At 51.0% G+C, this 26,607-nt stretch overlaps 1 protein-coding gene across 1 annotated transcript in view; it reads left to right on the top strand.

Moving 5' to 3' along the window:
* The first annotated feature begins 499 nt into the window (after window positions 1–499).
* Window positions 500–26,607, top strand: part of PTGIS (prostaglandin I2 synthase) — a 38,000-nt gene continuing 11,892 nt past the window's right edge. Inside the window, exons 1-6 of the mRNA XM_025853341.2 lie at window positions 500–816; window positions 8,517–8,640; window positions 10,362–10,540; window positions 13,115–13,255; window positions 18,132–18,283; window positions 24,934–25,115. Of these exons, the coding sequence (XP_025709126.1) occupies window positions 743–816; window positions 8,517–8,640; window positions 10,362–10,540; window positions 13,115–13,255; window positions 18,132–18,283; window positions 24,934–25,115 (852 nt within the window). The 5' untranslated portion in view covers window positions 500–742. The remainder of the gene's footprint in view (window positions 817–8,516; window positions 8,641–10,361; window positions 10,541–13,114; window positions 13,256–18,131; window positions 18,284–24,933; window positions 25,116–26,607) is intronic.

The following is a 26,607-nucleotide window of genomic DNA, read 5'->3' on the forward strand; positions in this document are numbered from 1 at the left end:
TAATCGTGGCGATGGCCACCACATTCTGAGTCCCTACCGTGTTCGAGTACGGGTCTGGGTGCTTTGCACTCAGTCTCTAACAGCAGTGGAGGACTTGGTGACTCAGCTAAACGCGGAGCTGCTCTGGCAGCCCCATTCACTGTAGTTATTGAAGGGAATACACGGTGCTGTGTAATCCAGCCAACCCCACCTAGCCCAAACAGGATAGAGAACTCCAGGTCCGGGGCGGGGCGGGGCGGGGGGGGGCGATGAGGAGACTGTAGGTAGAATGTGGGCCTCCCCCACCCCTCTCACCACATCCCCCCACCCACCGTGTCCCCACATCACCCTCCCATCCGCGTACCCCCTTCCCTATCCCCATCACCCCTGGGTTTCCCCATAGTCCGTCTCCTCCTCCTCTTCCCCCTCCCCTCCTTCCCTCCTCCAAATAGCCCCTCCCGCTCAGCACCCCCTCCCCTTCCCAGCATCACCCCTCCCGTCCCACCTCGTCCACCCCTCCGCTCCAGCCTGCATTTTCCACCCCCTTTCCTGGCCCCGGGAGGGGGCCGCGCCGCCGAGCTGGGGGAGGGGCTCCCTGAGGGCGCCCCGCCCCTCCCCGGGACCCCGGAGCTGTCTGCGGGCCCGCCCCCGCCCCCGCCCCAGAGCGGCCGGCCAGCGGGGAGCGAGGGTCGCCGGGCCGAGAGGCACCTGGGCGCCCCGGAGCCAGCCCGCCGCCGCAGCCTCGTCCGCGCGCGGCCCGGCCATGTCCTGGGCCCTGCTCCTCGGGCTCCTGGGCGCGCTGCTGCTGCTGCTGCTGCTGAGCCGCCGGCGCACGCGGTGAGTGCCCCCGCCCGCCCCGCCGCCCGCACAAAGGGCCGCCTGCGGGGGTCCCGAGCCGCGCCGGCCCCGGCGGCGCCCGTCGGGGCGAAGGGGTTCGGGGCCAATTCCGCCGCCCCACCTTGGGGAGTGCACCCGGCTGGACCGCCGCCGCGGGAGGCTCCAAGTGGGGACGAGACGCGGGAAGTGGGGCGACGGGGTGGGGGACCCGGCCGATGGCTCTCGGTGCACAGCGCTCGGCCGGCACTTGCGAAGGGCTTTCTGGGGAGAGAGCCCGGGGTCTCCGGGTGGGGAGTGGGTGCGTGGACAGGCTCGGGAGCGGCTGCGGGTGCGAGAAGCCCCCTCCTGCTCTTCAGCCTCTGCCTGGTTCCAGCACTACTCGAGCCAATCCCCAGCCTCTGTCGGCTCCTGGGCGGGGTGGGGGGGTGGGGGGGTAACCTCGCTCTTCGCCCCATTGCATAGATGCGCGAGTTGAGGCTGGGGAAGGCAGAGGCCCTGAAGGATGCTCTCTTATCCGCCCTGGAACCACTTTCCATGGGATCCCCCTTCCAGGACGAGGGAGCTCGGTAGGCTCGGATCCAGAACGGGGTCTCCCCTCCCCTGAGATCCCACAGCCTGGCAGGTTAGAACCGGGGCCAAACTTCTCAGCTTCCTCGTCCCAAAGGTTGTCCTGCTCTACTATTTAGGAGATGTAAATCTCATATATCTCAAATCAGGGACATGGCAGTAGGTCTTTCTTTTTATAAAATATTTAAAATATTAATTTGAATCGCACATGGAATAGCTGAGTACGTTTGACTTAAATATTTGTGCTGTTATAGATAAGACTGAAGCCCTTCCCTTCCCTTCCTGCAATTCCAAACTTCTTTTGTTGATCAAGGCTCCCTCATAGGGCTGCCTGAGAGCAAGCCTGGCGGGGAACCTGCCAGATTTTTTTTTAAAAGTACACTTTTTATTTTAGACTGGTTTTATATTTACCGGAAAGTTGCAGAGGTTGTACAGAGAGTTCCCAAATACCCCTCATCCAGTTTCTGCCGTTGTTAACACTTTACACTAGCGTGGTAGGTTCGTCAAAACTAAAAACCAACGCTGGTCTGTTAAGATCAACCAAACTCCAGATTTAATTTGAACTTCATCAGTTTTTCCATCATGTCCTCCAGGATCCAATTCAGGGTACCACACTGCCTTTAGTTATCACACCTCCTCCATGAGGCTGTAGATAATACAGGGTATGAAAGGAGAGTGTCTAAAAATTCCAGGACATTTCTGGGAACTTTTTATTTTTAAACAATATATGTTAAATTTCCAAACAATAAGCTCATGATATTTTTCTTCAACCTCTGGACACCTTTTCAGGTTAGATTTAAAACTATGTATGCATTCATTTGCCTGAAAAAAAAAAAGAAAAAGAAAAAGGCACACATAAGTTTTTCTATGAGAAATGAATTATTCTTCGGATGTGGTCAGGCTTTTTGGAAACTCAGTCTGGAGATGTTTTCAGATTGTACATTTGCTTTTTTCACTCCAGATTTTAGTTTTGATTACCGTCCATGTTGCTATATGGGGATCTGATTCATTCTTTTGATCGTCTGTGTAGTATTCTGTAGAATGAATAAATGGAAGGTTTCTTTTTTTCCTTTTTATTCCTGTCCCAATTGATGGACTCTTAGGTTGTCTCCAGCGGTTTTGCCGTTTCGGACAAAGTGCTATGGTCTTCCTATGAGACCTGCTGCTCTGTGCTTTACTCCGGGGTAGATTGGGCAGCCATGAACTACATGGATTCTGGGAGGCAGGGTCCCTGGCTGCTCAGCATATGGAAATTCTCAGCTTCTAGGAATAAGAACAACCTGAGCAACCTCTCTCTGCCTTAGTTTCCCATTCTTTAGAATGGGGATGATGATGGGAATAGGAGAGAGTGGAATTGCGGGGTTAGAAAAAAATGCCAGTTAAACATATGGCAAATTCTTGCTAGAACCCGGAGAGTGAATTTATCTTTGAGGGTGAGTTTTTGATTTTTATACCTGGTGGCTTAGGAGGGTCAGCAAGTGGGTACTGGGGAGAAGTGCGGGTATAGGGGTCACTGACAGCTCAGGGGCAGCTGGGTGGGCCCTGGGGAGATCCCATGGGGACCCCAGTTTGGGCGCCAATCTCATTTTCTCCTCCCAACTCAGCAGGGGGAACTCTTGTTCCTTCCCTTTTACGGCGGAGGAAACTGAGGCTCACAGAGGCTAAGCAACTTGTCCAGGGTCTGCCTGGATTACAGATCTGGGCTGTAAGAATTTTTAATTCCCAGGAAAAACGAACTTCCTTGCTTCCCACACGGTTTATTTGTAATCTGAACACTCAAAAGTCTTAGAACCACATGATGTTAAGGTAGTAAGATGTGGCTGTAACCAGAAAGTTCCTAAGGAAGGACAAATAATCAAGTGTTTGAAAAGAGGTGGAGGCTGCTGATGCTGTGTAGACAGTGAGCCAGTCTGAGTCAAACAAGGAAGGCCCCGCACCTTCCCTTCTGCTCACTGACCCTTGAGGTGCTGTTCATCACTCCGTTTTACAGCTGAGACCTACAAGGGCTAGGTGACCTCCTCAGGGCCACACCAGAAATTATATTCCACATCTAGCCGGTTCCAAAATTCATGCTTTTCTCAGTAAAAAGCAAAAAGAAAAAACTACTTCAGTCAATTGGCAGCTGTCTTTACCTCTAGCTTTTTTTTGTTAAAATTTGTAATTATGAAAAATTTCAACTATGCAGAAAAATAAGAATAGTGTAAGAACCCCCATGTATGGATCCCCTTTTGATTTGACAGCATTTTTACAAAAAATTACAGATGTTACAATATCTCTGCAGGAAATATTTCAAGAATGCATGTCAAAAACAACCACGATTCTATTATTCTGCCTGAGAATATAAAATTCTTTTTTTTTTTTTTAAGATTTTATTTATTTGTTTGACAGAGACAGCGAGAGAGGGAACACAAGCAGGGGGAGTGGGAGGGGGAGAAGCAGGCTTCCTGCTGAGCAGGGAGCCTGATGCAGGGCACGATCCCTGGGATCATGACCCAAGCCGAAGGCAGACGCTTAACGACTGAGCCACTCAGGCGTCCTAAAATTTCTTAATATCATCTAGTCTCCAGTCCAGATTTCTGCAGTTACAGCAAGGATTTTTAAACCCAGCTTGGTAACTGTGACTGTCTTCTGGGAGAGGTTGTGAGCCAGAATCAGGAGGCCTTGGGTTGGGAATTAGGAGTCTGATTTCTGTGGCCGCTGGGGCTCATGACCTGCATGTGGGTGTCAGAAACATTCTTCCTGCTTTCCTTTCGGGCCTTGGTTTCTGCATGTGTATGCCGAGATGGCTCATGAATCTGGTCTCCCGAGATGTGGGTAGAGGACATCTCTCTTCCTCTTTTGGGCTTGTGTGTCTGCCACTCTAGGAGCATTTGGAAGAGGTCTCCAGGTGGCAGGCCCCTGTTCCGGAGCACCAGGGGCCACTGTGGCACCAGGTGAAGGTTCCTGGTGGCTCAGGGGCTGACCTGAGCCTTTGAGGGATACAAAATTTCCAGGCACAATTAGATCTATTTCATTCCAACATGCACTGCCAAATGGTGGTCCACGGCTGGATTCAACACAAATGAAGGGCTGCTGTGTGCCACACGGAGCAAGAGGAGAAAATTGGGGGGGGGGTTCCACACATAAAACTCCACATTTCCGGCTTCTCGTGAAAAATGGGACAGTGGGAGCAGCACCTGCGGGGGACTCAGTAGAAGAGCCCTCTCTCAGCCTGGCCACAGTCCCCACCGCTCCTTGTTGCCTCCCTGATGTGCCTGTGTTCTATCTACTGTCCTTGCTCTGACTGTTCTTCATTATGTTGAGAATTCTCTGAACCTTTGGTGTCGGTTACAAAAACAGGAAAACAAAAACCAGAGCAAAATGGCCACATGATTTCTCTACGCAGTGGGAGGCGAGGGGCAGGGGGTGGGAAGACAGAGTGTTAATGGCAGACAGTTTGTGGGTGAGCCCTGGGAAAGGATGGGTCTGGCACTTTAAATGGAAGCTCAGGTTGCTGAAACAAGCCCCCCTGTTGTCCCCCCATGAAATCCTCCCAGAACCCAAGGCTCTGAATTGAGGTGAAACTACTGGATAGAGAGGCAGTCCACCAGGACTGCACAGCTGGATGATGCAGCCTCTGTCCTGGGCAATCCAGAGTCCCTTAACCCCCTCAGCAACTCTGGGGGGCAGGTGCTGCTCCTTGAGCACCAACTGTATACATGATTCATTCGTCTGACGTGTATTTCTTAAACACCTACTCGTGCCAGGCACTGTCGTAAGTGTCGGGGTCAACAATAGGTGCCTATATTCATGGAACTTCCATCCCGTGTAGGTGTGCTATTTCAGGACACAAGGGGGTGGGTGATACCCATCCTTAACTCCCTCCCCCGATTTGCAGAGCATTGAGTGGGAGAGAGACGGGACAGGTGGTGAAGTTGGCGATGGAGTCTGTGAGTGAGGAGTGGGCAGTTTGGGGAGGAACCCATGTGATGGGAATTAAAACTCCGGGGTGGGGGGGGCGGATCAGAAAAGGTGTCCTGGAATCTGAAACAGGAAGGGCAGGCTGTATGGGCAGGAGCTGGGGATGAGAGGCTCCAGCCCTCCCCTCCTCCCCCCCAGGACCTGGCAGTGCCTCAAAACAGTGAGAGTGTCAGCGGGTGAGGCTCGAGACCGCAGCCCCCAAAATAGAGTCTCCTTCATTCCTGCTGGCTGATGGCTGAGTCACCCTGGAATGTGGCCTGGGCTGGAGCTGGGTTCAGGGCCCAGCCTCCAAGAGCCAGTGCGACCACATCAGGAGTCAGACGCCTGGGCTCCCAGCTTCCTGCCTTTGTCTGAGCCTCCTTGGGACTTTTCTGGGGAATGATGAAAGCTGCCAGAAATAACACCTGGCTCATTGGGGAGTTCTGGCAGCAACCTGGACAAAGAGCAAGGAAAAGAAGCTCTAGTCCTGCCCATACCGCCAAAGGTGTCTTAGGGGGAAAAAGCCCCCTGTCCTGGAAGTGGGGGGGTCGGATGCTAGCGTCCACTTCCATTGTTGCTCCCCTGGATGATCACAGTGGTCTCTGCTGGGGCTTTTCAAAAGCATAACTACATCACTTCCCAGCTCCCACTTCCAACCCTCCAGGGGCTCCCCCTGGCACCCCGCGTGGAAGCCTGACCCTGGCCACAGGTCATGTCTTGCCTCTCACCCCCACACTCTCCACTCCAGCTGTGCTGGCTCCTGCTGTCTTGAAAGCCTTGAAGGCATGCTCCTGCCCCAGGGCCTTTGCACTTGCTGTTCCCACTGCCTGAAATCATCTTCTCCCCCCCGCCCCCCCCCCCGCTTCCATTGCACTCCCTTCTTATCCTGCTGGTCTTTGCTCATGTGGCTCCTCCATGGGGAGGCCTTCACGGACTCCTTCTCTAAACCAGCCCCCCTCACTCTGTCCTGTCACCCTTCTTTTTTCTTTACCGACCTATAGTTTGCATACTCTAACATTCCCCCTTTTAAAGTATCCAGCTCAGTGGGTTTTAGAATAGTCACAGGTTTGTGCCACCATTACCACCGCCTAACTTCAGGATATTTTCCGTCATCCCCCAAAGAAATTCCATCCCTGTTAGCACTCACTCTGCATTTTCCCCTCCCCTCAGCCCCTGGCAACCACTAATCTACTTTCCATCTCTATGGAAGTGCCTTTTCTGGACATTCCATAGAAATAGATCACACAATATGTGACCTTCAGTGTCTGGCTCCTTTTACTTAGCATGATGGTTCTGAGGCTATCCACACTGTAGCATGAATCATTACTTCATTCCTCTTTGTGGCTGAAGAACGGTCCGTGGCTCGGGCATACCGTATTTGGTCTGTCCATTCGTCAGTCAATGGACACTTGGTTGGCTCCATCTTTTGACCACTATGAAGGATGCCACAATGAACGATAGTGTACAGGTTTGTACATGAACTTATGTTTTCAGCTCTTTGGGCTGCATTGCTGGGTCGTGAAGTAACTCTGTTTAACCTTTCAAGGAACTGCCAGGCTAGTTTCCAAAACAGCTGCACCATTTTACTTTCCCACCAGAAATACAGGAGGATTTCTGTTTCTCCACATCCTTGCCAATGGTTACTTTCCTAGGTTTTTTTTTTTAGATGCTAGCCATCTTGGTGTGAAGTGGTACCACCCTGTGGTTTTGATTTGCATTTCCCCAGTGCCTCATGATGTTGGGCATCTTTTCATATGCTTGCTGGCCATCCGTACCTCTTCTTTAGGGGACTGTTCATTCAAATCCTTTGTGCATTTTAAAATTGGGTTTTCTTTTTTTTTTTTTTTAAGAGAGAGTGAGAGTGAGCAGGGGGAGAGGCAGAGGGAGAGGGAGAGAGAGAATCCCAAGCAGGCTCCACACCCAGCGTGGAGCCTGATGTGGGGTTCAGTCTCATGACCCTGAGGTCACGACGTGAGCCAAAATCAAGAGTGGGATGCTTAACTGAGCCACCCGGGGGCCCCTGGGTTATTTGTCTTTTCACTGTTGAGTTGTAGCTCCTTTATCTTCTTTATCGCACTTCCCACTCCCCGAAATGATTTTGCTTTTTTGGGGGTTTTGTCTGCCTCCCCTTATGAGCACGGAAGCCCCGTGAAGTCAGGCACCTCGCCTCCCCTGTTCACTGCTGTATCTCCAGCACACGGAGCAGTGCCTGCTTCCTAGTTAATATTCGCTGAGAGAGTGAGTGACTCCACAGGGCAGAGCTGTGATGACTCACTCGCTCATTCCGCAGACCGGGAGCTCTCTGCATCCCTGTGGTTCTGATCATTCTAAGATGAAAACACTGGTCCTAGGCTGGGTTGAAGGACCTCCACGGGGTCCACCATGAGCACCAGCCTTGCGCTTTTGTGAGGCCCATTTCGTGTTGGTGGGGTAGCTCTCCCTAGCTAACAGCCCCTCCCCCAGAGGACTGTGGGGCAAGGGCAGCCAGGGCTCAGTGATGAGGCCAGCCCTCCCACTGTCATCTGCCTCTCCACCGTGCTCTCCCAGTCTTACCCTTCCCCTGTGGGCGTGACCCTGACCCTGTCCAGGCTGGCTCAGGCAGAGAACTCCGTGTCCTTGTACTACTGAGTTCTAGAAAGCTCTCCCCACCCACAAGGAAACGATGGGACTCCCTAACATGTCACCCGGCTTCTGCTCTTGGCCCCCTGTAATCCATCTTCTACTTAGCAGCCAAAAGGATCCTGTAAAAAAAAAAAAAAACACAAAAAAACCTAAGTCAAATCATGTCCCTGTGCTACTCGAAACTCCCCTGGCTCCCACCTTACTCAGGGGAGAGGCTAACGTCCTCACAGCTGCCTCCAAGGCCTTGCATGGTCTGGCATCCATTACCAGTCTGGCCTCAGCTTCTGCTGTTTCTCCTTGCTCCCCCCAGTCCAGCCACACTGGCCTCCTTATTGTTCTAGGAACACACCAGGCCTGATGCAGCCTCAGGGCCTTTGCACTGTTCCTTCTGCCTGGAAGGCTCTTCTTCCAGATATCTATGTGGCTCCTTCCCTCACCACCTTCAGGTCTTTCTCAAATATCTCAGGGAAGTCTGCTCTGTCCTCCCTACTTAAAAATTACACCCTATGCCCTATACTTTTTGTCTTCTTCCCTGCTTAATCAAATGGTGATGAGTACTGTGGCTTCTGTAGGCGACCTGGCGAGCCTCCCCTGGACCTGGGCGGTATCCCCTGGTTGGGCCATGCCTTGGAGTTTGGAAAAGATGCTGCCAGCTTCCTCACGAGGATGAAGAAGAAGCATGGTGACATCTTTACTGTAAGTGCATCCTGTGCCTCTAGGGAGGGAAGGGGATGAGCAGCTGGGCCGGTCATACCTGGTGTTCACAGATTCCTTCTATATCCTTCTTTTAGTTATACACTAACCCACCCATCCAGTGGTCCAGCCAACTTTCTATCCATTTTTCCACCCAACTGTACAGCCAGCACTTAACTAACATCCATCCCTTCATTATCCCTTTAGCATCTTCCCAACATCCAGTCATTCACTGTCTGTCCAGTTCCTGTATGTCCATCCAGCCAACCGCTATCGATCCATTCAACTTCCACCTACCCGACATCTGTCCATCCGACATTTATCCTTCTGCCTGTCTACTCAGTATGGAAGCAGCATCCTTCCATCCTAATATCCGCTGAACACACATTCATACATTCCATTTCCATCAAACCTCTGTGCACTCATCCATCATTCCATATATCTATCCAGCATCTGTCCATCCATCCATTTATCCATCATCCAGCCCTTTGTCTACTCACATTTATCCAGCATCCTTCCATTCATGTATCTAACATCTATCCAGTTTTTACCCATATATTCAATATCTTTTTTTTAAACTAGGCTCCATACCCAGTGTGGAGACCAGTGCGGGGCTTGAACTCACGACTGTGAGATCTAGACCTGAGCTGAGATCAAGAGTCGGGCTTTTAACTGACTGGACTCCCATATGTTCAGTTTCTACCAACTTCCATTTATCTACCCATCTTTCCATCCTTCTGCCGCTATGCACCTAACACCTGGTTACCTATCCATTCAGTATCCAATATCTGTCCACTCTGTATGCATCCATGTATATCTCCATCCATCCATCCCTTCAACTTCCAAACAACCACCACAACCACCCGCCTTCCATGTATCCTTTCAAGTTCCACCCATGCAACATTCATCCTTCAATCCCTTTACCCTTACCCACTGAGCATCCTGCCATCACGTACCCAACATTCATCCATACTTTTAGTTTCCAACTAACCTTGAGCTCCTCGTCCATTCATCTTTCCATCCAACCTACATTCGCTGATGATTTCCTTCTGTTTACCCACCCATCCAACAGTCTGTTCAGTAGCATTTTTTTCTTGGATATTGGCCTGTATTTTAAAGATGTATTTATTTTAGAAGGTAGGGATGGGGCAGAAGGAGAGGGAGAGAGGGAATCAGCATGGAGCCCGATGAGGGGCTCGATCTCACGACCCTGAGATCGTGACCTAATAGCCTGTATTTTATGAGAGTTTGATTAATGTGACTCCCAGATCACACTTTGGGGCTAAGGCAGTGGGTGGTTAGGATTGTGTGACCCCCCCCCCAACAGACATTTGAGGGAAAATTCCTTTGCTAATTGCAGGCTTATGGCTCTCCACGGCTGCTTCCTTCCTTCTTGGGCAGCAGGTTATATTCAGAGCTCAGGCTCCCTCAGAAGCAGGTATTGCTGGTACAGCCACTAGCATTAACCCAACAGCGTCCATCTGTCCATCCATCCACCCAGCCGTGATGCACACAACATCCACCTGCTGCCTTCTGTGGGCAGACTCTCTCCTGGGTGCTGGAGAGAAGGCAGTAACCAGGATAACAATGGGAGGTGCTTAAAAGTGAGGTGGTTGAGAGAACATTGTCTGTTAAGTGTCTGGCACAGGGTGGGCCCCCGACCCCTGAGAGCTGCGGTCCTTTGTAGCAGCTCTCCTCACCCCGTCCCTGCTGACTTCCCGCAGGTGCTGGTGGGGGGCAGGTATGTCACCGTGCTCCTGGACCCGCACTCCTATGATGCGGTGGTGTGGGAGCCTCGCACCAAGCTGGACTTCCATACGTATGCTGTCTTCCTCATGGAGAGGATTTTCGATGTGCAGCTCCCACATTACAGCCCCGGTGATGAAAAGGCCAAGATGAAACCGTGAGTGGCTGGAGACAGTGCCTGAGGGTGGCCGGGGAGGGGCTGACGGGCTTCTGCCTGTGTCGCCCAGGTGCCGTGTGGCCTGAGCTCGTCTCCACAACAGGGTCCAGTAAAGGCATTTTGTTTTGAGAAGACAAAAACAAAACAAAAAACAGCCCAAAAGAATTGGGCTGAAGAAAGGTTCCTCTCATCTTTATTCCTTTTTGGAGGCAGGTCTGATTTCAGTAGGAGGAGACCGAAGGCTTGGGTCAGCCAGACCTGGATTCCAATCCCAGCCCTACCACTTCCTAGCTGTGTGACTTTGGGCAAGTTCCTTGCCCTCCCTGAGCCTCTGTTTCCTCATGTGTAAAAGGAAGGGAAGTGGGTGGGGTGGTTAATATTTTTGAGTCTGTATTCTGTGATCTCATTAGTTTTCCCATCGATGCTGGAGGGTAAGCTACTCACAGCTCTGCTTTATGGCTGAGGACACCGGGACCCAGAGAAGAGCAGTGACTTGCCCTAGGTCACACAGCAAGGAATTGAGGCAGGTGCTGAAACATAAGGAGGAATTATATCAGCAAGAGGATATGTGAGCACATTTATTCTGCAATCATTACGTCTGTAAATATCAGGGGACCTACTTATACACTAGTCACCGTCTAGATGCAGGGGGTGCAGAATGATGCCAATCACTATTTGAAGACACCTACTATATGCCGGGTATTTGATAGAAATACTTTGCTATCTGTGCCATTGCCTCAAGACGTGTAGGTACTTTTATCCCTATTTTACAGTTGAGGAAACAGACTCAGGGAAGTGAAGTGACTTACCCACGGTCCACCATTAGTAGATGGCACCCCTGAGATTTGAACCCAGGTCTGCAAACTCCACAGCCTGGTTTCCTCCAGCTGACGTACTGAAGAAATAAGACTCTGGGCCTGCTCCTAGAGTTCACGCAGTCTGATGGTAATTCTTAGTGGTCTGTGTCCAGGAAGGGTAACTTCCTGGGGTTAGGAAAAGCATCTAGAAGACTGGGTTTTGCAGGGCTGCTAAAGTTGAGGAAAGGCCAGAGTATGAGGTGAACATCAATGAGAGGCAACACCCAGTCTGACCTTGGCTTTGTGGAGTGGCTTCTAGGAGGATATCTGAGCCCGAGTGTCCTGGGTCCTGGCATTCTAGGGGGACCATCAGGTCCCATTAGCAATAAAAATCCCCAGGTCACTGCATTCTGCCCCCCTACCCAGGGAGGACTCCACTTTCCTCCAGTGTCTGCCCTAAGAGTTCCTGGGAATTTCCTCCACTGTTTGCCCTAAGAGTTCCTGGGAATTTCCTATCAGCCAATATGTGGTCTTCTGGGCATGGCTCCCACATCTGTTAAGAGCTACTGTCTCCATCGAGGACTAGTGCTTGGAGTGGGGTCTGGGGAACCGCTGGATCAGGGTCAATCGCTACACTAGCTCCCATTTATTGAGCGCTTGCAATGTGCCAGGCCCTGCGATAAGCCCTTTTACTTACCCATTATCTCACGTGGGTCATGTCTGTTGTTTCCGCAACAACGTTTCAACTTGAACATCCAAAAGCTTATATTTCCTGGGAGTTCGTGGAACCCTTCTGGAGGCTTTCTCCTCTTGAGTTATCCTAGAACCCGGTGGTTTTCTTCCTCTACAGGGGTCCATTCTGTTTCCAAACAGCAGGTGGAGACAGAGAGCTGGGTCGGCAGGCTAGCACTGTTCTCGGTGCTGCCGCGAGGTGTCGCTGTTGGACGTTGGTTCCGCTGTGGCGCGGGGACACCGTGTGCTTGCTGCCGCAGGGCCTTTCCTTGTCTAGATCCCTGCACGTGTTCCAAAGCGGCCTTCACCTCAGATACAGGACCCCACCTTTGTGGGCTTCCAGTCACATGCTCAGTCGTGGTTCAGCGTCGACCCTGTATTGTGGAGGCTCAGTATGGAGGGGCTTCTGCTTCAGCCACACACACTGCCAGGCTCCTAGGCACACACAGTGACACCAGGTCACCAGCCCAGATGACCTCATTCCTCATGTCGCCTTCACTCAGGGTCACGTCTTAGCAGTCCGTGGTCGGGCGATGCTTTATCCAAACAGATGTCCCTAACTTTGGGTCTCAAGGAGAAAGAGTTGGCTTGCTAGTTCTCTCTCTTCCAGAAGTGTGTGGGTTCCTTATCCGAGCTTGTGTGTCCTGAGGAGGGACAGACTGTCATGGTTCAGACTCTGGGGTTGGGCGGACCAGGGTTTCAATCCCAGCTGCATCGCTTACTGGCTGTGTGACCTCGGGAAGGTCACGTTCTTCTCTGTCCCTGAGTTTCTCTGTCTGTAAAATGGGTGGCATGATAGTAACTGTGATCCCTAGAGTTGTCAAAAGATGAAATGAGATCATGGTGCTTGGCACAATAAAGAGCAACTGCCATTGTCATTGATGATGATAGTAATGATAATAATGTTATCGTGTTTAGGCCAATTGTCCACAGGCCCCCATTGGCAACGAGGAACCGGAGCCCTGGGAGGTTTAGGGATGGGGGGGCGCCTGTGTGCATATGTTTCCCTTTGGAGGCCGTACCCTTACTTTGTTCCCTGCCCTAGGACCCTCCACAGGGACCTCCAAGCACTCACGGACGCCATGTATACCAACCTCCTCACCGTCCTGCTGGGCGACACCACAGAAGAGGCCGGCGGCTGGCGTGAGATGGGTCTCCTCGATTTCTCCTACAGCTGCCTGCTCAGGTGAGCCAGGGTGGCTCCCCGTCTCGGGAGTGGCGCCCAGCTCTCCAGACCTGGGTCAGCCACTAACAGTGGCCACGGGAACCATGAAGACTTTGTGGGTGGGGAAACAGTTTGGGACACACAAAGCCAAGACTACAAGATGACCTGTTGTATCTGGGACCCCGCGTGTTCGCCTGGCTCAGGCTACGAGTTGTAAAGGAGGCACGTGTCAGGGAGGGGGGCCTTGCCAGGTGTCCAGAGATGGGATAGCGGAACGAAGTTTTAGAGACCATCTTGTCCTGTGGCTTCCAAGCCTTGGACTTCACAGACCAGGAAAACACAATGTTTGGGAGACCAACCCAGGACTTGAACTTTTTATCAGATCTTGTAAACTTAGATTACAAACCGCGCCACCCAATGTCCCTTCCTTTGGCAGCGGCAGACACAATTCCAAGCACCGGGAACACAGCTGGGGAAAGACAATGACCCGAAACTCACAGAGCTAACACGAGTCAGAGAGACAGATCATAAACCAATAAATAAAGGTGGATATGTCCAAGAGTGGCGAATATGGCAGCGGAGATCAGCAGACAGGGCAATAGCGCCTACGGGGCTCTTCTAACCAGACTGAAAAGGAGGGCTTCCCCGAGGGTCTGGCCTCAGACTTGGGGGCTGGCTACAAATGCCCCCCAGGCCGAGACTGTAGGCATAGGAGCCTGCAGGGGCAGAGTGGCAGAGGAAGGAGGACGCTTGGCCAGAGGACCAGTGCGGCTGAGCCCAGCGAGCCGAGGCGGTGGGGTTAAGATGAGGTCAGAGCACTTGGCTTTTGGAAACCGGGTCTCACAGCGCCTCAAGGCCGGGAAAGGCTTTGGAATTTATACTAAGTGAGATGAGTGACACTGCGGGTTTAGGCAGGGACGTGACATGATTGGGCTTGGGGTTTAAAGCTCTCTTTGGCTGCAGACAGAGACTAACCTTGGCGGGGGACTCGTTAGGAGGCTGTTGGCTTTGCCCGGGTGAGAGAACAGGAGCCTGGACCCGGAGGTGACTGGGAGGTGGTGACAAAGGGGTAGCTGTGGGGGCGGAGTTGGCAGGACCTGCTGAGGATTTGATGGGGCAGGGGCGGGCAGCGTGGGCACAGTGGGACGGGAAAGAGCAGGAAGGACAGCCCGCGGACTTCTGGTGGTGCCGTTAACTGACCAGCATTTCAGAAACCGAAGGCCATTTCAACTGCTTCACAAAAACCAGAGACAGAGTTTCAGAATAAAAGACAGGCATTCGCTGACACAAATGGGCACACAGGTACGTTTATGACACCTACGTATGTGCTCACATGTAGGCTCAATGTGCGTTGACACTTCTCACCCTCGCAACAGCTCCACGAGGCTGGAACTTTACAAACCCCATTTGACAGATGAAGAAACTGAGGCCCGGAGAGCCTAAGGCATTTGCCCAGAGTCGCATCATTTGGGGTCATGGCGGGGCTGCCTGTAGAGCCTACGCTTTTTTTTTTTAAAGATTTTATTTAGGAGCACCTGGGTGGCTCTGTCGTTAAGCGTCTGTCTTCAGCTCAGGTCATGATCCCAGGGTCCTGGGATCGAGCCCCACATCGGGCTGCCTGCTCAGCAGGAAGCCTGCTTCTCCCTCTCCCACTCCCCCTGCTTGTGTTCCCTCTCTCGCTGTGTCTCTCTCTGTCAAATAAATAAATAAATAAATAAAATCTTCAAAAAAAATTTATTGATCGATTTGTGAGGCAGGGAGAGTAAGCGAGCGGGGGGAAGGTCAGAGGGAGAGAAAGAATCCCAAGCCAACTCCATGCTCAGCACGGAGCCCGACATGAGGCTCGATCCCACAACCCCGAGATCATGACAAGCTGAAATCAAGAGTCAGTCACCCAGCCGACTGAGCCACTCGGGCGGCCCTGCAGAGCCTACGCTTTCAAGCATACCCTTGCTGTGTAAGCGGTCCGCATTTTTCTCCTGTCACCCTGGAGTGGTGCAAACACCATCAGGGCTGTAATTCATCTGGGTGATGCTGGTCCACTCCACTCCGTCATTGTGGGATCGGGGAGACTGAGGTCCAGAGAGGAGCAGCTAAAACCACACAGCAAATTCACAGCAGGGCGTCTCCCACGTCTCCTGGCTCCTGTCACCCTATATCCTTGTGTGAGAAAAAGAAGTCAGGGAGGAGGCTGTGGCATTGGGGGGAAGTGGGGACGATGTGGTGGCAGCCGAGTCCGTTTACAGCCTTGGTAATAGCCATGTGTGTATGTGGGGTTGGGGAGGGTCACGTGTAAATGGATCCCTGTGTCTTCAGGATCTGAGGCCTGGGCTGGAGCTTCTGTTTCCTGGCCTGGTGGACGTGGCCTTTTTAGTGCTGTCTGCAGCCCCTGAGATAGGAAGGGAATGAGTGAGTTGGATGACAGGAGGTGCAGGCTTGTGTCCCCCCAAACCATGAGATGCCACCACTTACTCCTTCCAACCCATCCTGTGGCACTCCTGCCTCACTCACCGTCCCATCAAAGTTCTAACCCTGGCTACAGGATCCTGCCTCATCGGCCCCAGCCCAGCACACTCCTGCCCCAAGGTCTTTGCACTTTCTGTTCCCTTGCCTGAGAATGCTGTTCCCTGCATGTCTGCATGGGTCTTGCCTCACTTCATTCACCTGTCAAGTGATAACCACCTCAGAGAGGCTCTCCTGACACCCCAGTTAATAGGATGGCCCCCTCTCTTTACCCAGCTCCATGCCAGCTTTATTTTTCTTCCTGGCTCCTAGCACCACCTACAGGTCATGTGTGTTTACGCACCATGATTTATTCTGTCTTCCGCCCTGTCCCGTGTCACTTTGACGTGCAGGTGCCACGGGAGGGACCCTCACTTCCACAGTGGAAAACCTCATGGCCTTCTTGGGTTTTATATGGTTTATTTTTCATTGCTTATTTTTCACAGAAATATATATATATATATATATGTATACACACACACTCAGGGAAATGGTTCTCTGCCTTACGGAAAACACTGGTGTAAATGGGACCAGCGACCACAGGGCTGGCCGACCCAGATCGTTCCTGGATAAGGGGGACAGCTGTGACTCCCTGGCTGCCCAGGGTTACCAGGTGGGACTGCAGGCTGGGGGGGGCGGGGGGAGATTCCTTTTTCAAGATGAGATGAGGGGGCATCCAGATTTTGTGTGGTTTTCCCAGTCGTGCAGTTTGTTCATAGGAAAACTCTCTTCACCAAACCAAACACGTTGGTGGACTGAATCCAGTTTGTGAGTTGCACCTTTACAACTCTGCTGTAAGGAAACTGGGGGCACTGGTATGGAGAACAGGGCCCCGGGGCCTCACGTGACTGGAGGGGCAGGGGGCAAGGACGATGCAGAGGCACAGGTCTGACCCTGGGAGGGTCCACTGTTAGGAGGGAGGAGTTGCTGCCTATGCAGTGGGATGGGCCGGTCGTGAACTCTCCATCTCTGCGGGGCACGGAAGCCAGGCCGGATGAGGGAAAGGGGGCATAGTAGTAGCCTGGGTGACGGAGCTCGAAATCATGATGAGCCTATAGTTTCTCCCAAGATCCGTGTTCTCAGGATCAGATTCTAATCATCCATCCACCCACCCTCCCTCTCTCTGTCCCTCCCTCCCTCCATCCATCCATCCACCCACGCACCCATCTATCCACACACTCTCCAGTCCTTCTGCCTATCCCTCCATCGAACATTGATTGAAGATCTGCAGGAGCCTGCACTGCACAGATGAGGGACAGATTGGGACTAGACAGGCTTCTCTCGGCCCCCACCCTCCCTCATTCCGGCTTCCGCCCTTTCCTCGGGAAAGTCCCTCTCCTGGGAGATCCAGGGACGAGGAGAAGCTGATGGGGGACAGGTCAGGGCTCCCGTGGCATCTCTGCAGAGGTCCAGCCCCTCCCACCACGTGGAAAAAGTGAAAACCTGTGGTTTTTCTCCCAGGACTGAGGCCAGTGGGGCTGGGCTTTTGGAGCAGTTACAAGTGGCTGGTGGTGTAAACATTTTCTTTAAGAGCATCCCTGTGGGCAGCGTATGTGTGTGTGTGCGTGTGCACAAGGGCTCATGCTTCCTCTTGTGTCTCATCCTTTGTCCACACCCCGCCATGCCCCGTCCCACGCTCAGACCCCCAGCGCCCTTCAGGTGCAGCCCAAGCTTCTCCCCATGGCCACCCAGGCCCCTGCCCTGCGTCCCTGGCCTTGCCAACCCCCCGGCTGTGCTCCGTCCCCTCATATTCCAGCTCCAGTGCCTGGACCAGCAACACCTGGCAGCTCTCTGACCGGACCATGCTTTTGCCCCCTCGGCTCTGAGCCTTGGCCCAGGTTGTGCCCTTGGCCCGCACCTCTTCTCTCTCCCCTTCTCCCTGCTCACCTCAGACCCTGCCTCCTCCAGGGAGCCTGCCCTGACTCCCCCTCCAGGGGCAGTAGCCTCTTTTCCTGACTGGTGCCTCCGTCTTGCCCTGCTGCCCCCTCAGTCACTCTGTTCCCACCTCATCAGCCTCCTCGCTGCTCTTCAACCCTGCCTGCGTCTCCTTCCTGGCTCAGGATGTTGCCCTGAACCCACGCAACACCCCCTCCCCCCCCGACTCTTCGTACTCTGAGCCCCTCCCCATATTCTGAGCACCGGCTGATAGGTCACTTGTTCCGGTTCCTCTATCACCTGCTGTCTGTGTCCCACACGAGAGGGGCCACACCCTGAGGGCTTGAGGGCTTTGTTTTCTCCATTGCTGACTCCCTGGCCCGGAACAGTCTGGCATAAAGTAGGAAAAGCAGGTGCTCATTAGCTGCATGCATGAAGAAAAGCTTGTAAGGCCACTGTGGGAGGGTTTCGCCACGTGTGTCCAAGGAAGACCCCCTGACCCACTGTTTGCCACCCGCAGAGCTGGCTACCTGACTCTGTACGGAGTCGAGGCTCTGCCACGTACCCAGAAGAGCCAGGCCCAGGACCGCGCCCACTCAGCCGATGTCTTCCACACCTTCCGCCAGCTCGACCTGCTGCTCCCCAAACTGGCACGTGGCTCCCTGTCAGTGGGTAAGCACCGTGGGGGGCCATGGTGGGTGGTGTGGCAGACAGAGGGACTCAGGGGGAGCCCACACTCCAGCTGAAGGATCACAGACAACCTAGGAGGAAGGACAGTCTCTCACCCTGGGAAGCAGTGAGATCTCTATCACTGGGCATATGCAAGAACACAGTGGTAGGGGGCAGGGCTCGAGCCAGAGCTGGGGTTCCTGGTAGATACAGCACATCTGCAGTAAGGCCTGGAGACCTCATTGTGTGGTTTATTTATTCTATTTTTAAAGGTTTTTAATACTTTTTTTCCCTGAGGCATAATTTTCATAGAGGAGAGCACACAGGTCCTAAATGCACAGCTGAGAGGTAAATCTAAATGCTTCATGTCCTTTCCCACTCAATATCCACCCCACAGAGGGAGCCACCGGAGGGGCTCCTTTCACCTCGGATTAGTTTTACCTTTCTTGAACTTCCCATAAATGGAATCAGACAGTGTGTGCCCTTCTGTGTCTGGCTTCTGTCACTCAACTTCTTGTCTGTCAACTTCGGCCTGGTTGCCGTATGTATCAGTAGTCTGTTTTCGTTGTAGCATAGCATTTTGTTAAGAGTGATGTACCACGATTTGTTTGTCCATCCCCTGGTTGATGGATGTCTGGGTCTTTCCCAGTTTGGGGCTGTTGTGAATTAGGCTGTTCTTGTCTGTGTCTTTTGTGGCACACATGCCTTCATTTCTCTTAGTTATCAGCCCTCCACTCTTAGGACATTGATCTTGCACATTGAAGGAATTGTTCTGCCACTTAGCATGTTCATGGAACCCCATGAGTATTTCCACTTGGGTTTGTGAAAATCCACCCCATTTATTTTTGTGGCACCAGAGGGGACTCAGTATTGGTAAAGAGGTTCTGGCAGGATTCAGTACATGGGGCCATGGGAACCACTGGGCTGCACTGTCTTCTGGCCACTGTGTCTCAAACTACCTAGTGAGAAGAATCCCCTGGGGCCCTCATTAATGATACAAGTCCCCAGGCTCCATCCCGGTCCAGCTGAATCCAAGTCTCCAGGGAGGCCAGGAAACTGCATGTATGACAAGTGCTACAGGAAGGTTGAGAAATAATGTGCGTCTTGGACTCAGACACTTGCAGCAAAACCTGGATTCAGATCCCTACTGTCGGGCTTCTGCACTGATGACTTTGGGCAAGTTACTTAACTTCTTTTTGCCCCAGGTCCTTTCTCTGGGGGGCAGTTGAGGGGAGTGATTGAGACAGACTCTCAGCTCAGATGGCCCGAGATGGTTTACTGGATCCTATATATTGTCCCTGTGCCTCAACAATCTCATCTGTAAAATGGGGAGAACAATAGGGTCTTCCTACAGGGTGGCTGTTAGGAATGGCTGAGGTAATAAGAAAAAATACTTTTGTGTTGAGCACTTTCTAGGAGCCAGATGCCAGGTTAAGCATGGTCTCATTCAGTGCTCTCAACAGCTCATCACCCCATTTCCTTTATGTAATTTTTAAAAACCAAACTTTAACACATTAGATTGTTTAAATTAAGAAAGAAACATTCTTGGGGCACCTGGGTGACTCAGTCAGTTAAGCCTCTGACTTCAGCTCAGGTCCTGGGATGGAGCTCCATGTTGGGCTCAGTGGGGAGTCTGCTTGTCCCTCTCCCCCTACCCCGCTCATGCTCCCTCTGTCTCTCTCAAATAAATAAAATCTTAAAAAAAAAAAAAAGAAAAGAAAAGAAAGAAACATTCTTGTGGTTAATTCAAAGATGTAGACAGTAAGAGTAATAATACTTTTCCAAGCCCAGCTTCCTGTGGAAACCAATGTTAACATGCTGGTATATATCCCTTCACACTGTTTTATAGGAATAGTGTATTTTACAGATAGAGACAAATATACATATCTAGAGTGTCACTGTGTATTTTAGAAAGGGATTATATCTGTTGTCTGCAATTCGATTTTATTTTTAACCTATCACTATACCTGTGTATTCTTCCCTGTCAATACAAACATCTTCTAGTGGTGTAAGCCAATGCAATTAGATAAGAGAAATCAACTACTGGTTATAAGAATGGGTAAAGAAGATGTAAAACTCTCCCTGTTTGCAGAAGATCTGACGCTATGCTGGGAAAACCCCAGGAAATCTATGGTAAAACTAACTCAAACAAAAAAGACTAACAAAGTAGAAGGATATAAAATCAACATGCAGAAGAATTGAGACATCTTTGCAGCTCTTGCTTGCCAGTATTTAGGCAGCCATCCCCCTCCAATGGATATTTATAATTGTTTCCGTGTGTGTGTGTGTGTGTGTGTGTGTGTGTGTGTGTGTGTTTACGTATGGCTAGTATTGTGTTTCATTGTACTTGTATATTCTCTACCATCTGGTGATTTTATTCCTCTCTGACAGTTTCCTGGAAGTGGGTTTGCCACGTCAAAGGGCATACACATTAAAATTCTTGTTCCCTGCTGCCACATCATTTCCAAAACCATGGAGCAATTAATAGGCCTGCCCGAAGGGAGGGAGTCGGCTCATTCCCCACCAGATGTTATCAGTCTTTCTACTTGTTTGCCAATCTGATGGGCAGAGGCGGGTAACTTGTTGTTTTAATTTGCATTTCCCCCAACCTTGTCAACAAGCAGTTATCAGCCTTTAAAACCTCACCAATCTGATGGGCAAAAAAAGAGCATCTGGCTTTATGGGCATTTCCCTGACCACTGTGATGAAACAGCTTTTCGTGTTTCACCAGCCATTTGCTTTTCCTCTCTGTGAGTTGCCTCTTCACATCCTTTTAGAAACAACTCCTTGTCTCATTAAATCCTGCCGTCAAGGCTAAAAGGTTGGCATTATTATACCCATTTTGCAAGTAGGGAAACTAAGGCTCAGAGAGGTGAAGTCATTTGTCAGGGACACACAGCTGGGAGGTCGCAGAGCCAGCAAAATGAAAACTTGGTCTGATTGCAAAATCCTGTGTGTAAAGCACCTGACAAGGCACCTGGCACATCCCAGCACCAGTTGCTTCTCCAGGCAAGAGTGGTTTCTCCATTGCTCTTTCCTCCATACAGAGACTACCAGGGACCCCGGGTCATTCAGGAAGCAGCTCTGGGCCCTGTATAGGAAGGCTGCATTTTCCAGTGCGGGCAGCAGGTGGCAGTGTCGGGGAAGGTTTCTCATCTTGGGGCTCGAGGCTGGGGGACAAAGCTCCCCAGACCTTGTTGGGCTTGTGAAGAGTGCGGCCTCTTTGGAAGAGTGATTTGGCAGAACCTATCAAAACAGAAAGGCCCATTCCTTTGATCCTGAACTTCCACTACAAGGAATTATCCTAGCACATGTCTAGAGATGCACAAAGATATTCATTGCCCCGTTGCTCATAAGAGCAAATGCGGCAAACAGCCTAAATGTTCCCCAGTAGGGACTGATGAAGTAAATTATGCATTCACATAGAGGAAAACTGTGCAACCTAAAGCAGAATGGGATATACTGTTATAGGATGAAATCTCTTATGAAAAACGTGCAGAAGAGTGCGCATATTGTGAGGTTTTTTATTTTAATTTTTTCCCCATTTTACTGAGCTATGATTGACACATGACACTGTACAAGTCTGAGGCGCACAGCATAATGGCTTATATATATTGTGAAATGAGCACCAAAATAAGTTTCGTTAACATCCCTGTTTTGTAAGAATGTGGGAACATGTATAGATTTTTGCTTCTCAGGAGGCTGAGATGAGATGAAGATGCCCATTTGAACTCTTAGAGCAGCTAGCTTTCTTTTTCTTATTTTTTTTTTTACCAGGTGCATGCATTATTCCTCCCTGCACTGTTAAAAATACAAACATATTTTAAAAGAAAATTGACCGTTTGGGGGACCCTTAGGTCACTGAGTCTGATGCTTCTCATGCAGGAGGGAATTGGGAGCAGTTAACTAGAGCCCCAAGCTAAATATGCTGGAACATTCATTTTACTGGATTATTTGGGAGGGGCCTCTTTTCCTTGAATATTTTTTTGGGGGAAAGGTACTCGTATTTTAAAGGCACAGAGTCTAATGCAAAAATCTAATACATCTCAAAGGGAAAACACAAGACTTTAAAGATATGTCCCTCTCTGGACTGTGCCCCCAGGTTCCTAGGGAACAGATGGGCTTCTGAGGAAAAACTTGAGAGGTACTGTAGTCTGAGCCCCTCGTTTTACAGATGGGGACACTGAGGCCCAGAGGTAGACAGGACCTCAGCCAAGGCCACACAGCAGGGGAGGTCTGGGATTTGAAACAAGTGCCTGGCAGTTCTGAATCACAGCACTCATGATCCCATAAGCTAGGTTGCCTCCATTTTACAGATGGGGAAACTGAGGCTTGGAGATCCAAATTATTTGCACAAGATCATCTTTCTAAGAAGGAACAGAGCTAGGATTTCTACCTGGGTCTCCCTGGCTGCGAACTCTGTGTTCCTTATTTCACAAATTATTAGTTCCTAATTAGAGAAAGAGTACGTGAATATATTCTCCAGGGACTAACAATTTGCTAACATTCATTAGCTTTATTTAATAATATAGCTACTGTTTACTAGGCCTGTCTATGCCTGGCATTGCTCTCTCTGCTCTATAGGTTAACACATTCAATTCCTGCATAACTCCTGAAAACTGAGGAGTTGAGAGATGGGGTGGATTTTTGTTGTTGTTGAATCGTTGGAGTTCTTTATATATTTTGGATACTAGACCCTTATCTGATGCGTGATGCAAATATTTTCCCTCATTCTGCTGGTTGTCTTTTCATACTGTATTGCTTTTTATTTATTTTTTATTTTTTTAAAGATTTTATTTATTTATTTGACAGAGAGAGGCACAGCGAGAGAGGGAACACAAGCAGGGGGAGTGGGAGAGGGAGAAGCAGGCTTCCCACTGAGCAGGGAGCCCGATGCGGGGCTCGACCCCAGGACCCTGGGATCATGACCTGAGCCGAAGGCAGACGCTTAACGACTGAGCCCCCCAGGTGCCCCCCTACTGCATTGCTTTTTAAAGTCATCCTTAAGAGCTGTGTTGACAGGGATATTCAAGGTTTGTAGCTGTGCTGTCAGGCCTCAAAGAATGCCAGTCATTTCCAAATCCATGTTCAATTTCTCTGTTTCCTTTAGCTATTTCACCAGATAATTCTTATTAGCATCCAGAATGAGCATCAACCGGGGGCACTTCAACAATTCCTATATTCTCCAGTCACCTGCTGAAACCTTCCACTTGCCCAGGTCCCACCCCCCGAGATTCTGGCAAGATTGTTCTGTGGTGGGACCTGGGCATCCAGACATTTCAAAGCTTCTGGATGATTCTCCAGTGCCCCCAGAATTAAGAAACACAGGAAGATAATGTAGTTGATGAAAAGTTGGGCTCATTGCTTTAAATTGAGAAGGATATCACCTCAAAGGGTCTAGAGGTTGAAGAAGAGCATATGGAGCATATAATTTGAAAATGTAACTAAGATGCTTAAAATATATGTGTATTTTAATATAAGCCTAGCCTACATTTTCCACCTTTTCAAATGCCCTGTAAGATGTAGCCCAGTTTAGAACCATTGGATGGATGGGTCTTCCTGAAACACTGCTTTGTGGTTCCAAACAGGCAAAGAGAAAGTTTCTAGTGTTTGGGAACTTTGTAACAATCCAAAGCAACATCTGCTTTTCCAAGGGGTGATTTTGGAAGAACCAAATCTTTTATTTGTACATACGTTTGTAACGACAGCACCATCTTGTAGCGTTAACACACTGTATAAATAATAAGCACCTGGCTTCACACCCTCAACGGTCTGCCCTCATGGGCCCATTTGGATCTGTATACAGTTTCCACCACAGCGCGGTGCTCCCGAGCATGACCTGCCGATGTTTATTTCATGGTGATTTCAGCTGGCGATCCGAGGGCCAAAGCTGACCTTCAGAGATGCTTTTGTGGCCTGCGCAGTGATGCACAGTTCTTGCTCAGATGCTAACCTTAAAAAACGGGGAGATTCCATATGAACATCTGGATTTTCATCATCTTCTGAAAACTCAGGCTCCTGGCCATGCTGGGCCAAGTTGGTCTGTCAGGCCTGTGGTGCTGAGACGAGGCCACCCCACCCCTCCTGTTCTCCATGGCCCCTTCCTGGCCCTCCTCCCTCATTTACCTTCCCTGCCTTCCCCGGAGGTAGTTGAGTATGAGACCCCAGGCGCATCTGTCCCCACTTGATGGCAGTTAGGTTATTTCCCGGTGTCTCCTGAATGCCACTGTGCTGAATCTGCTCGTAGGGTCCTCCAGGGCACATGGGGGGCGTTGCTTTGGGATCAGACCCTGGGAAGGGAGAATGCCGCTCTGTGTTTTGTGTTCCTTCCCCTGCTGCATAAGAAGCACCATTCACTTAGGGCATACTGACGGGGCACTGACTGTGGGCCAGGTGCTGGAGACACAGACACGAATAAAACCAAAGAGGCCCTTTATGCCTGTCCCCTGGCGGCAGGGGGGGACAGGCAATAACAGGTCAGCATTCAAAGGCCCTCCCTGGAGCCTCTTTCTCCACCCCCCACCCCCCTGCAAGGAGTGACACTCACCAGCAGACCCTTGGCCTCAAGGGACATCCGGCTGGGTGGCCCCGGTCTGGGGCGGGGTTGGGGGGGGAGATCTGTAAGCCCCACCCTCTGTGCTCTGGCCCTGTAGGGGATAAGGACCGCGCGTGCCAAGTCAAACATCGCCTGTGGAAGCTGTTGTCCCCGGCCCGGCTGGCTACCCGGGCCCACCGGAGCCGCTGGCTGGAGAGTTACCTGCTGCACCTGGAGGAGACAGGCGTGGCGGAGGCCATGCAGGCCCGGGCCATGGTGCTGCAGCTCTGGGCCACACAGGTGGGCGTGGCCGTGCGGGGGTGGGGGGGGGGGGCGTGCAGGTGTGGCTGCACATGTCAGCGCCTATGGGTGCTGTCGGGCACACGCCCGCACGCCTGGGCGTCGGCATACAAGTGCGCGTGCGTGGGTGTGTGCGTTGGGGAGTGTTTGTCCGCACGAGTGTGGGCGTGGGTAGGTGAACACAGACCCAGCGGTCAGTTCCCTGGCTTTCCAGACTGTCAGGCCGTTAGCTCGAACAGGAGCGTTCATTCAGTATTCAGTTGTTTTTTTACTTTGGAAAAATGTCAAACTGAGAGAAAAGCTGTGTGAATAGCTTAATAGACACTTATATACACTTCCCCTTGATTTCCCAATTTTGAACATTTTATCGCATGTACTTTCTCCCTTTGCCTCTCCCCTCCTTCTCCTCCCTCCATCCTGATTATTTTACTGAACCATTTGCAAATAAGTTGCAGACATCATGGCTCTTTACCCCTCATTTACTTGAGCATACATTCCTGGAGCAAGAATTTTCCCTTCCATGACACAGCACAATGATCACACTCAGGACAGTTAACCCCGACACAGGATCATTAATTAATAGGCAGTCTCTATTCCAGTTTGGCCAGTTGTCCCAGTAAGGGACAGAAGGCAGAAGCAGGGACACCAATAAGGAGACAGTGGTGGTAGGACCAGGTGGTGGCCATGGAGGTGATGAGGAAGTGGAGGGATTCTGGAAACAGAGAAGACAGTGCCAATGGATGTGGTAATAGACCAGATACTGGCTCATCTTGGTCTGACAGCCAATCCAGGACCACATGGTGCATTTAGTCATTCTGTCTTTTGAGTTTTCTTTAATATGGAACAGTGTCTGTGCCTTTCATTGTTTTTCATGACCTTGACATTTTTGGAATATACAGAACAGTCATTTTGAAGAATTATTTAAAAGTTCCTTTGAGGGGCGCCCGGGTGGCTCAGTCGTTAAGCGTCTGCCTTCGGCTCAGGTCATGATCTCAGGGTCCTGGGATCGAGCCCCGCATTGGGCTCCCTGCTCGGTGGGAAGCCTGCTTCTCCCTCTCCCACTCCCCCTGCTTGTGTTCCCTCTCTCGCTCTCTCTCTGTCAAATAAATAAAATCTTTAAAAAAATAAAATAAAATAAAAGTTCCTTTGAGTACTTCCCATAGGCCTCAAAGACCTGCTTTCATTGCTTGTGTTTTCGCTGGCTGTGGGGGTGGGGCAGACAATCAAAGAAACACATGTATAAGGTGATTTTAGATGTGGATATGCAGGATGTAAAATGGAGTCACGAATAGAGAGATCCTGGGGGTCTCCTGTAGCACAGGGGATCGGGGAGGCCTCTCTGAGGAGATGTTTGGCTGATAAGAAAGAGCTGAAGTTGGGAGCTTGGGAGGGATGTGGGAATAGAACCTTCCAAGTGGGGAAAACCACAAGTGCAAAGGCCCTGAGGTTGTATCATACCCAGTGTTTGAGCAACAGCAAGGAGTTGAGTGTG

Source organism: Callorhinus ursinus, unplaced genomic scaffold, assembly GCF_003265705.2.
Source record: "Callorhinus ursinus isolate GAN/ISIS: 27379988/994484 unplaced genomic scaffold, GSC_fseal_2.0 scaffold53, whole genome shotgun sequence".
Classification (NCBI taxonomy): Eukaryota; Metazoa; Chordata; class Mammalia; order Carnivora; family Otariidae; genus Callorhinus; species Callorhinus ursinus.